At 47.1% G+C, this 12,674-nt stretch overlaps 1 protein-coding gene across 1 annotated transcript in view; it reads left to right on the plus strand.

The window, feature by feature from the left end:
* NPR2 (natriuretic peptide receptor 2) overlaps positions 1-12,674 on the plus strand; it is a 393,621-nt gene that overhangs the window by 280,889 nt on the left and 100,058 nt on the right. The window contains exon 10 of the mRNA XM_029583214.1: positions 8,004-8,081. Within this exon, the coding sequence (XP_029439074.1) occupies positions 8,004-8,081 (78 nt within the window). The remainder of the gene's footprint in view (positions 1-8,003; positions 8,082-12,674) is intronic.

Below are 12,674 nucleotides of genomic sequence, written 5' to 3' on the forward strand. Positions count from 1 at the left end.
CCAGGTAATTTAAGGCATTTTGGGGGGGGTTCGGGAGGGTGGGGGATTTATTTTAAAGGGTCGGGGTGGGTTTTAGGGTTGTTTTAGTGTGCCGGTTTTTCTGCCCTCCCCCTTCCCCTGATTTATGATTTTTGACGATAAATCGGGGGAATTCCTATTAAATATCGCCTCTAACGATTAAAATATATCGGATGATATTTTAAATCGTCAAAAAACGATTCACATCCCTAATAACTAGGACCTGTGCCCTATCCATTGCGGGCTCTACCCTCTGGAACTCTCTTCCGCCCGACCTCCGTCTGGAGCAACGTCCCTCTAAATTCCGTAAACTGATAACAACTTGGCTTTTTCACCAGGCCTTCCCGGATTAACACCTTTTCACCCTCCCTTCTGCCCTCCTCTAGCTCTTTCAAACTAAATACACAGTAACCCCGCTAAACCCTTATAAACTGCCCTATAGCCCCGTTATCCCCCCAGCCCATCTGTAAATATGTAAATCAAGCAATTTTTTAAACTAGTTATTCTTGTTACCTCTATCCCATTTCTCTCCTTCTCTTAGCTTATACAGCTTCCGCCGTTGGATTTCTTTCAGTTGTCCCTCCCCCAATCCCCTGTTAATTGTAGTTTCCACCTTTTGTAATTATGTAAACCGATATGATGTGTACTTTAATGTCGGTATAGAAAAGCTGTTAAATAAATTAAATAAATACATACCCAAGCATGTCCGTGCGCATTTGTACTCGTATTTTATAAGCTGCACATATCATTTGCATGCAGGTTTTAAAATACTGTAGCAACTTTGCATGCATCCATATACATGGGAATATGGACATGTGCGAGGAGCTTTGAAAGTTATTCTCGTAGGGCCGGATTTTAAGAGTTACGCGCGGGCGTAGAATTGTGTGCGCCTATGCTCGATTTTATAACATGTGCGCGCAACCGTGTGCATGTTATAAAATCCGGGGTCGGCGCATGCAAGGGGGTGCACACTTGTGCACCTTGCGCGCGCTGAGCCCTAGGGGAGCCTCGATGGCTTTCTCCATTCTCTCCGAGGCCACTCCGAATTCGGAGCGGCCTCGGAGGGAACTTTCCTTCCACCTACCCCACCGTCCCCTCCCTTCCCCACCTAACCCGCCCCCCAGCCTTACCTAAACCCCCCTCACCTTTGTTAAAGAAGTTGCGCCTGCCTCTGGGCAGGCGTAGGTTGCGCGCACCAGCCGAGTGCCGGCGCGCAATCCCCCGGCCTAGAGGACCTACGGAGGCCTCTATACCTCTTTTCTTGCTAAGCTTTTCGTCTTTTCTAGAGGAGTCGCATGGACCCGATGATTACCAATCGGGCATCTAAAAAGGGTCTCCATACTGCATGATGTGCTACAGGTGACTGATGGTTATAGTTCTCTCAGATCTCTCCAGCATTTTTGATTTTGCGGATCATATCTTGCTGCTGGAGAGAAGCCAATGTCTTGGTTTGTGAGGAAACTGCTACTTGGATTTTATTTTTCCTGACTGACCGCCCAACAGTAGGTGGCTGTTAATGGCACAACTTCCAGAGCTGGAAAAAAAATTATTGTGGAATTCCTTGGGGTCTTCACTCGCAACAATTTTATCTTGAGATCTTTATGATTCCCCTGGGGAAGATTTCTCAGTTCTTGGGTTTGTGGCATACCCTCATGCTGAGGACATCCAATTCTTTGCTCACTGGTTAAAGATAACCAGGATGTGATGATCAAGTGGAATACTTGCCTTACCTGCAGATTACCAAATGACTATTATGTAACAACCTAGTCCTCAATGGCCAAAATACAGAGATTTCGAAAATAGGAAATCTGGTCCCCAAGGGTGTTGCAGCCCTCTCGTGTGGTTAAGGGGATTTCGGTACCTGTTATCTCAGAATCCAGGCACTTGCGGGTGGAATTTGATTACGCCCGGACTTGGAGGCCTATATTTCTGCGGTTGCTCATAAAATATATTTCCAGTTGCATTCGGTTAAATGCATGCGGCCCTTTTAGAATGCCGCGTCTTTAAAAATTGTGGTTTATCTTTTAAGGCCTGATCTACTAAAGGCTTTCTCCCCGTTCTGTGTTTATGGAAAAAAAGCGCCTTAGTAAATCAGGGCCTTAGTGACTTCTCAGTTAGATGATTGCAATGTGCTGTATGTGGGTCTCCCAACCAAGTCTATTCAGAAGTTTCAGGTCCTCCAAATTTTACCCACAAGACTGGTTACTGGCAGTTCTAGCTGGACAAGAGCGGGGCTGCTGCAGCTGCATTGCTTACCAGCGACGATAAGTAAAATTCAAACATATTAACTTTTTCGAGCTCCACATGGTGTCTGATAAGCCACGGTGGTGAAATCCAGGTTAGGTCTTCAGCTTAAGTCAGGAACTTTTCTGAAGATGCTTTCTCGACTCAAGATAGGGTGAGAGACTTTTTGCAAGCAGTGTCTATTTTATCGAATAATCGGCAGCTCATATTGAGAGAAAAAACTATCAGGGGTCTATGATGAAATGAATCTTAGCCAGATAAGTCAGATTTATGTGGCTAAGTGGCAGCCGCCGAATATCCGGCTATACCACTTGCCTGGAGAAGTCATTTATCTGACTAAGTAGCTAGCTGGATAGTCAGTGGGCGGACAGTGGGCATAACTGGGTGGTGCCATTTATCAGCTAACTTAGGGGGTCATTTTTTCAAATTGCGATGGGCCATTACTGCAATAACGACCTCAGCGTGAGTTGAAAATTTAAATGAGGGAAAGGAGAAAGGTTTGGGCAGGGTTTAGGCAGGGGTAAGAAAATCTAGGGGCTAGTTGCGCTGCAGGCGATAACGTATCTCACATTAGCCCGCATTAGCGCCAGAAATAGCCTCAGCTACACGGCAGGCAAACGTGCACCACTGCAATGCAGCCACCTGCTCACCCCCACCCTTTTTTTCCCTGTGGCTCATCAATCCACTGTATTTATAGTGGAATGATAAATCCTCCATTTAGCCGGATAAGTAGCCAAATTCAGCCGCATCTGCTTAGGTTAACTGGATAAGATGGACATGACCCATACATAGCAGGTCTAAAGTTAGCTGGCTAAACTTTCGGGATCCTACCAGGTTCTTCTGGCCTGGATTGGCCACTGTTGGAAACAGGATGCTGGGCTTGATGGACCCTTGGTCTGACCCAGCATGGCAAGTTCCTATGTTCTTATGAGTGTGTGCAGCTCTTGGTTATTACTGGGATGGAAGGAAATGTATTTTTGGTTTGGGAAATATTTGGTTGATGTAGTTGAGTGATGCGGGATTAATTGAAGGATTTATTTTATGAAAGTCTAGTGACTTTGTCCTTTGCCTCATTTTTTAAATTGATTACAAATATATTATGCTGTACTTGTATATTTTAAAATATGTTTTGTTCTTTGGTTTAATGTATTTTGATTGTGTTTCCATTGTTGGTCACCATTTTGAATGGTAAAATAAGCAGGAAAGGGGTAAACAAATAAATAAACATAGAGTCCACCCAGTGTTTTGTTTCTTTTGGTCCCCTGTACTTAACTGGATAAGAACGGCACCTCCCACTATTACAGCCCATAATGTAAGCGCGATGGCCACGTTGCTTACCCAGCTAAGCTCCTTTGCCATTGAGAAGATTTGCAAGGCTGCCACATGGGGTTCACATCCTTTGCTGTTTAGATATGGCATCTGGGTAGGTTTCTAGGTTTGCAATGTATATCCTGCAAGATCCATGTCAAAGGTAAAGCCCAGCTCTCTCCATCCTAGCACCTGCTCTCATAACTTTGGAATGTCTTCTTTTTAAGTAAAGAAACTATAAAAGGCACAATATGGGTTTCCTCTTCCAAGAACTACTTTTCACCCTCCTTGTCTTTCTATCTCTGGCGAGCTTGGCTAAATGGAAATGGGGAATTGTGGGCTAGGGATGCGTGGGAAACCCCTACCTATGCATGGAAAGTGTTTTCCCAGGATTTTCCAGAAGCTCAGATTAAACTATGCTTGGGGAACGTGAAAGCCACAGGGGCCTCTTCTAGGTCAGTAACTGCACCTTACCCGGATTATACATCCATCTTGGCTTCCTGAGCTCTCTAAACTTCTGTCCCCAGTGCACTCTCCCCCATTTAAGCTCCATTACCATGAATGCATGAATTTCCTACCACGAATGCTAGGAAAAATGAGGAATGATTCCAGAAGGTGTGTGGAGTGGTCAAGATCACAGCAGCTACAATTTCAGGCCTGACGTACTAAGTGGTTTTCACCATTTTGTGTCTGTGGGAAAATTGCTGAGAACATAATATGAAAAAGTGCCGCGTAATGCATTTGAGGAACAGTACATGAAAGGGGGTGGTTAATACTGACATACACCAAGCAGAAGAAATAGCTCAGGGTGATCATAGAGAATCTGATGAATTCAAGGTTGCAAAACAGTATAAAAAGATAAGCACAGATAATCCTTAGGTGTGCGGGAGAGTGAGGGGTAAAGCCTGGGATAGGGATAAGCACAGCGGATCCTTAGCTGTTGGAGGGAGTGAGAGGTAAAGCCTTGGATAAGCACAGAAGATCCTTAGCTGTGAGGGAGTGAGGGGTAAAGCCTGGGATAAGCACAGAGGATCCTTAGCTGTGAGGGAGTGAGGGATAAAGCCTGGGATAAGCACAGAGGATCCTTAGCTGTGGGAGTGAGTGAGAGGTAAAGCCTTGGATAAGCACAGAAGATCCTTAGCTGTTGAAGGGAGGAAGAGGTAAAGCCTGGGATAAGCACAGAGGAACCTTAGCTGTTGAAGGGAGGAAGAGGTAAAGCCTTGGATAAGCACAGAAGATCCTTAGCTGTTGAAGGGAGGAAGAGGTAAAGCCTGGGATAAGCACAGAGGATCCTTAGCTGTGAGGGAGTGAGGGGTAAAGCCTGGGATAAGCACAGAGGATCCTTAGCTGTGGGGGAGTGAGGGGTAAAGCCTGGGATAAGCACAGAGGATCCTTAGCTGTGGGGGAGTGAGAGGTAAAGCCTGGGATAAGCACAGAGGATCCTTAGCTGTGAGGGAGTGAGGGGTAAAGCCTGGGATAAGCACAGAGGATCCTTAGCTGTGGGGGAGTGAGGGGTAAAGCCTGGGATAAGCACAGAGGAACCTTAGCTGAGAAGGGTGTGAGAGGTAAAGCCTGGGATAAGCACAGAGGGTCCTTAGCTGTGAGGGAGTGAGAGGTAAAGCCTGGGATAAGCACAGAGGATCCTTAGCTGTGGAGGAGTGAGAGGTAAAGCCTGGGATAAGCACAGAGGATCCTTAGCTGTGAGGGAGTGAGAGGTAAAGCCTGGGATAAGCACAGAGGATCCTTAGCTGTGGGAGGGAGTGAGAGGTAAAGCCTTGGATAAGCACAGAAGATCCTTAGCTGTGAGGGAGTGAGGGGTAAAGCCTGGGATAAGCACGGAGGATCCTTAGCTGTTGAAGGGAGGAAGAGGTAAAGCCTGGGATAAGCACAGAGGAACCTTAGCTGTGGGGGAGTGAGGGGTAAAGCCTGGGATAAGCACAGAGGATCCTTAGCTGTGGGGGAGTGAGAGGTAAAGCCTGGGATAAGCACAGAGGATCCTTAGCTGTGAGAGAGAGTGAGGGGTAAAGCCTGGGATAAGCACAGAGGATCCTTAGCTGTTGAAGGGAGGAAGAGGTAAAGCCTTGGATAAGCACAGAAGATCCTTAGCTGTTGAAGGGAGGAAGAGGTAAAGCCTGGGATAAGCACAGAGGATCCTTAGCTGTGGGGGAGTGAGGGGTAAAGCCTGGGATAAGCACAGAGGATCCTTAGCTGTGGGAGAGTGAGAGGTAAAGCCTGGGATAAGCACAGAGGATCCTTAGCTGTGAGGGAGTGAGAGGTAAAGCCTTGGATAAGCACAGAGGATCCTTAGCTGTGGGAGGGAGTGAGAGGTAAAGCCTTGGATAAGCACAGAGGATCCTTAGCTGTTGAAGGGAGGGAGAGGTAAAGCCTGGGAGAAGCACAGAGGAACCTTAGCTGAGAAGGGTGTGAGAGGTAAAGCCTGAGATAAGCACAGAGGAACCTTAGCTGTGGGAGAGTGAGAGGTAAAGCCTTGGATAAGCACAGAGGATCCTTAGCTGAGAAGGGTGTGAGAGGTAAAGCCTGAGATAAGCACAGAGGAACCTTAGCTGAGAAGGGTGTGAGAGGTAAAGCCTGGGATAAGCACAGAGGATCCTTAGCTGTGGGAGAGTGAGAGGTAAAGCCTGGGATAAGCACAGAGGATCCTTAGCTGTGAGGGAGTGAGGGGTAAAGCCTGGGATAAGCACAGAGTATCCTTAGCTGTGAGGGAGTGAGGGGTAAAGCCTGGGATAAGCACAGAGGATCCTTAGCTGTGAGGGAGTGAGAGGTAAAGCCTGGGATAAGCACAGAGGAACCTTAGCTGTGAGGGAGTGAGGGGTAAAGCCTGGGATAAGCACAGAGGATCCTTAGCTGTGAGGGAGTGAGGGGTAAAGCCTGGGATAAGCACAGAGGATCCTTAGCTGTGGAGGAGTGAGGGGTAAAGCCTGGGATAAGCACAGAGGATCCTTAGCTGTGAGGGAGTGAGAGGTAAAGCATGGGATAAGCACAGAGGATCCTTAGCTGTGGAGGAGTGAGGGATAAAGCCTGGGATAAGCACAGAGGATCCTTAGCTGTGGGGGAGTGAGAGGTAAAGCATGGGATAAGCACAGAGGATCCTTAGCTGTGGGGGAGTGAGAGGTAAAGCCTGAGATAAGCACAGAGGATCCTTAGCTGTGAGGGAGTGAGAGGTAAAGCCTGGGATAAGCACAGAGGATCCTTAGCTGTGAGGGAGTGAGGGGTAAAGCCTGGGATAAGCACAGAGGATCCTTAGCTGTGAGGGAGTGAGAGGTAAAGCCTGGGATAAGCACAGAGGATCCTTAGCTGTGAGGGAGTGAGGGGTAAAGCCTGGGATAAGCACAGAGGATCCTTAGCTGTGGGGGAGTGAGGGGTAAAGCCTGGGATAAGCACAGAGGAACCTTAGCTGTGGGGGAGTGAGAGGTAAAGCCTGGGATAAGCACAGAGGATCCTTAGCTGTGGGGGAGTGAGGGGTAAAGCCTGGGATAAGCACAGAGGATCCTTAGCTGTGAGGGAGTGAGAGGTAAAGCCTGGGATAAGCACAGAGGATCCTTAGCTGTGGGAGAGTGAGAGGTAAAGCCTGGGATAAGCACAGAGGATCCTTAGCTGTGGGGGAGTGAGAGGTAAAGCCTGGGATAAGCACAGAGGATCCTTAGCTGTGAGGGAGTGAGGGGTAAAGCCTGGGATAAGCACAGAGGAACCTTAGCTGTGGGGGAGTGAGGGGTAAAGCCTGGGATAAGCACAGAGGAACCTTAGCTGTGGGGGAGTGAGAGGTAAAGCCTGGGATAAGCACAGGGGAACCTTAGCTGTGGGGGAGTGAGAGGTAAAGCCTGGGATAAGCACAGAGGATCCTTAGCTGTGAGGGAGTGAGGGGTAAAGCCTGGGATAAGCACAGAGGAACCTTAGCTGTGGGGGAGTGAGAGGTAAAGCCTGGGATAAGCACAGAGGATCCTTAGCTGTGGGGGAGTGAGAGGTAAAGCCTGGGATAAGCACAGAGGATCCTTAGCTGTGAGGGAGTGAGAGGTAAAGCCTGGGATAAGCACAGAGGATCCTTAGCTGTGGGGGAGTGAGAGGTAAAGCCTTGGATAAGCACAGAGGATCCTTAGCTGTTGAAGGGAGGGAGAGGTAAAGCCTGAGATAAGCACAGAGGATCCTTAGTTGAGGAAGGGAGGGAGAGGTAAAGCCTAAGATATGCACAAAGGATCCTTAGCTGAGAAGGGTGTGAGAGGTAAAGCCTGGGATAAGTACAGAGGATCCTTAGATGCGAGAGTGTGAAGGTGAAACATGAGATCGGGTGGATGGGCCTTGCATATTCTATTTCTGTGGATCTCTGAGCTGTGCTTTCTAATGTCTGTAGTATGGGTAGATAGTGGCTCCATCCTGCATCCCCTTGGGATTCCTCACCTGTCTTTTTCTCTTCCTAGGGCAATGTGGTTGCTATTAAGCATGTGAACAAGAAGAGGATTGAGTTGACCAGACAAGTGCTGTTTGAGCTGAAACATGTATGTATCATGTGTCCACACAAATGAGCTCAGATTATGTTATTGTTATGTGTTGTCTTGTGATTTTGCTGACAATCTTGCAAAGCTGTACTAAGAGAGCTATCTGAGCATGCGGTCACAAGGAGGGATAAACATAAACCAGACACCTACCGTAGGCTAGTGGATCTCCTGCTCCCAAGAGCTTACCATGAGATGATTATTGACCAAGAGATGTGAGAAAGAGACAGGGAAGTTGAATGGGAGACCCCAGAGGAAGTGGTGGTCTTTATGGAGCAAATCAAATGGCTCTCTGAGGAGATACATCTATTGATGGCATTCAGATGTGGAGACAGAGGGAGTGGGTAGGCTGTGATCCAGTGATGGGGCCAACAAAGAAGATATGGATTGAGGAGACAAGCTAGGGCTGAGCGGAAAGAGTCCTGACTGAAGGGGTGTAAGGAGAGGCCATTGGAAGAAGGAGGAACTGGATAAGTTGACACTGAAGACAAGTCAGTTCCCTTGGTGAGCAGATTGTACAGGGGACACTGTGGAAGTCCTTGGCAGTGAGAGCCCAGGATGATCAGAGTGGGCCTTGGGGGTGGAGGGAATATGGAGGAAAGAGGAAGAAGAGGCACGGGAGACTGGTGGAGCAGTGCACTAGGGTGCAGAAGAAGATAAGAGATGCTCTGTTTTCAGAATGTTAAATGTGAAATGTTATAAGAAGAGTGTGGATAGATCAGACACATTTTGGGGCAAAGTCTTTCTTCTGGACCTCATTAGTGTGACATGGAGTGGGTGTGTGACAGCTGACTGCTGCAGGACATCCCCAGACAGGGAAAGTGAGAAGAATGATGATTGCTGCTACTATTTATCATGTCTGCAGTGCTACTCGATGTACATGGTCCTGATCAAAAAAGCACATGTGAAACAGTTCCTGCTCAGCAGAGCTTACAGTCTAAGCAAGACAAGCATTCAGGGCAAAAGAGACTTTGGAAATTCCATTTATTAAAAAAGTGGTTAAAATCAGTAAGGCTGTGAGTGGGATAATCATGGGATAAGATTTAAATGCAACCTCTAGTCTAGAAGGCTGAATTTGAATAAATCAGAGCAGGAACAGGATGCACTGACTCAGGAAGTCTATTCCAAGAATACAGTGCATGGCATCAGAGGTGGGCAGGAGAGAAGAAGGACATAGATAGGAGTGACTTGCCTGAGCAGCAAGTTCACATAAGGGACGACAGGTGATATAAGAGTAGTGAGGAGTTGCAGAGTGAAAGCTCTTGTTGGTGAGTAAGAGTAGCTTGAACTGTATGAGGGAGTGGACAGAGAGCCAATGCGATGACATGAGAAGGGTTCTATGGGTGTAGTGACTTTGGTGAACGTCGACGATAAGTCACGCAGCTGAATTTAGGACAAATTGCAGTGGAGAGAGATGGATCACTGGGAGATCTGAGGAGCACCATTTTGTCTGGCATAGATTCTTTTTTAAAAACTGGCATTACATTGGCAACCATTCAGTCTTCAGGTACCATAAATAATGTTACTGATAGTTTACAAATTTCCAATAGCAGCGTCTGCAATTTCATTTCTCTTTTCTTTCAGCACTCTGGAATGTATACCATCTGGTCCAGGTGACTTGCTACTCTTTAGTTTGTCGATTTACCCTTGTGCATCTTCCAAGTTCACTGAGATTTGTTTCAGTTCCTCTGAATCATCTCCTTTGAATATCATTTCTGGCATGGGTATATCTCTGGGAAGCTATGCGACACAGAAACATAATTAATCACTTTTGGATTCCTTATCGAAGGCACTGACTGCACTTGAATTACCAAGAATTCTTACTAATAATTTGTGATGCTGCCACATTGAAGTGTGACATATGAAAAGTAACCATTGGAACAGTAGCCCCTGAGGCAGCTCCTACATGAGCGAAACTCGGCCAGAGTCGGGCAAATTCCAATAAAGAATCCCTTGATACACTGATCACTACCGTTTTTTCTGCTTCCCATGGGTATATCTCTTACATCTTCCTCAGTAAATACTGAAGCAAAGATGGCTTTGTCGTCCCTAAGTGCTCCTTTTACCTCTTGATAATGTGTGGGGGCTCCAAGGGTCTTCTGTATCAAAGGAGCATGAGAGGGAATCAGCCCCTCGGTTTTTCTCTGCTGGGTGATATCGCAGTTCAAAGTTAAACCGGTTGAAAAATAGTGACCAGCAGGCTTGCCAAGGATTTAGTCACTGTGCATGTACCAGGTGTCCAGATTTTTGTGATCCTTGTAGATAGTCACTGGATGTCTGGCCCCATCTAACAGATGCTGCCATTCCTATATGGCTAGCAGCTTGCAATCTCCTATGGTGTAGTTTCTCTCTGCAGAAGTACATTTTTTAGAGAAATAAGAGCAGGTCACAAGGGTTTCAAGGTTGTTGTGCTGGAAGAGCACAGCCTGTACCCCAAAGGTAAAAGCATCTACTTCCAGTATCAATGGCTTGGAAGTGTCTAGGTAATGCAGACACAGGTCATGGGTGAATTCTTCCTTGAGTTGCTTAAATGCCTGAATAGCACTGTTGGTCCATTTCTTTTTATCAGAACCCTTTTTGGTTAGAGCTGTAAGTGGGACAGCCAACACAGAGTAGCCAGGAATGAATTGCCAATAACAGTTTGCAAACCTGAGGAATCGCTCCAGGACATTGAGGACCACTGGGTGGGGCCACTTCAGAATGGGTTTTGCTTTCTCCGGGTCCATGCGTAGGCCTTGTTGGGAGATGATATATTCAAGGAACAGGAGTTCTTCCTATTTGAAAGTACATTTTTCTAATTTTGCATAAAGATGGCTCTCACAGAGTCTCTGGAGGACTTGCTTCATGTGATCTTTATGTTCCTTTAATGATTTTGAAAAGACTAGGATCTCATCCAGATATACCACTACATGGGAGTAGAGAAGATCCTGAAAAATCTCATTGATCATAAACTGAAAGACCGCTGGGGCATTGTATAACCCAAGAGGAAACATCACCAGGTACTCATAGTATTCATCCCTTATATTAAAAGTGGTTTTCCATTCATCGCCCTCTCGGATCCTAGTTAGGTTGTATGCCCCCCCCCCCCCCCCCCCCCCCCCGGGAAGTCAAGCTTGGTAAATATCTGTGGCTCTCGGAGGTGGTTGAAGAACTCTGTGATACGTGGAAGAGGGTACCAGTTCTCCTTGGTAATTGCATTCAGCCCATGGTAGTCGATGCAAGGGCATAGTAAACCATCCTCTTTCCCTACAAGAAAGAAGTCAGCCCCGGCAGGCGATGAAGAAGGGCAAATGAACGTCCCTGTTCATATTTTCTTTGATATATTTTGACATAGCCTCTGTTTCTGGCATGGAGAGAGGGTAGACTCTTCCACTGGGTGGTACCTTCCCTGGAATCAAGTCCATGGCACAGTCAGAACCTCCACCTGCTGTTTGCTAAAGACATTCACATACTCTTGTGTATTGCTGTGGCAGACCCGGTAGCTCTGGGGTGTCTGCTCAGGCAAGGTGCATAATAGTTGAGACCTTAGAGAGACATTCTTATGGCAGCAGGTGCTCCATCAAGTGATCTGTAGAGTACCCCAATCAATGTGGGGCTGGTGCAGCATGAACCAAGATAGGCTTAAGATGACAGTGATGTACCCGCTTTGGGAAGCACATACAAGCTGATCTGTCCTCCAAGCAAGAGGCCTGTCTGCATAGTGAGTGGAACAGAGGCCATCATGACTTGTCCAGGTAGGAGTTCTCCATGAACAGAAGAGATGGTCAGTGGAGGGTCCAACAGGACAATCGGGATACCATACTGATGCACGAAGGACTCATAAATGAAGCTGCCTCCAGCGCTTGTGTATCAATAAGGGTGCTCCTGAATGAGAGATGAACTGATACTAGAATTTGTGGAGAGGAACATGGTCCACCTGGGGTGGCCTCTCCCAGCAGATCTAGGTCCTGGAGTTTCCCAGCTTGGCTGGGCAATGATTCGCAAAGTGCCCAGTGGTGGAACAATATAGGCACAAGTTGAGGCATTAGCATCTCTGCTTCTCCTCAAGGGACAACCTGAAGTGCTCCACCTGCATGGATGCCTCCTGTGACAGTCCCAGCTCTGGAGGTGACCTGGATAGCACTGGGCACTGGAAACTAGAGACGAGGTGCATGGGACGATGAGCCAAGCCCCTCTCTTCAGCCCATTCATGATATCTGAGGTTGATATGGCCAGACTGATTAACTCCTCCAAGGTGTCAGGAAGATCCCAGGGGACCAGCTCATCATTGATACATTCTGACAGCCCTTGCCATTTAATGTGTCAGTGCCCCATTGGAATTAAAATGCCAGCATGCAAAATGAACCGCAAACTCCCCTACCAACTGTGAGACTTGTTGAATCTGAAGAAGCTCAGATACCATTGAAAATGTGTGACCGTGCTCATAAAAAAATCATGCGGAACTCTTGCAGGACGTTGTTCAGATTTCCTAGGAGTGGATCATCTCTCTCCCAGAAGGGTGAATCCCAAGCAAGGGACAAGATATATGTAACCTTTTCCTGATCAGATGGAAAGAGGGGTGCTTGCAATTCAAATTGTAACAGGCATTGATTCAAG

Source organism: Rhinatrema bivittatum, chromosome 1 (assembly GCF_901001135.1).
Source record: "Rhinatrema bivittatum chromosome 1, aRhiBiv1.1, whole genome shotgun sequence".
Lineage (NCBI taxonomy): Eukaryota > Metazoa > Chordata > Amphibia > Gymnophiona > Rhinatrematidae > Rhinatrema > Rhinatrema bivittatum.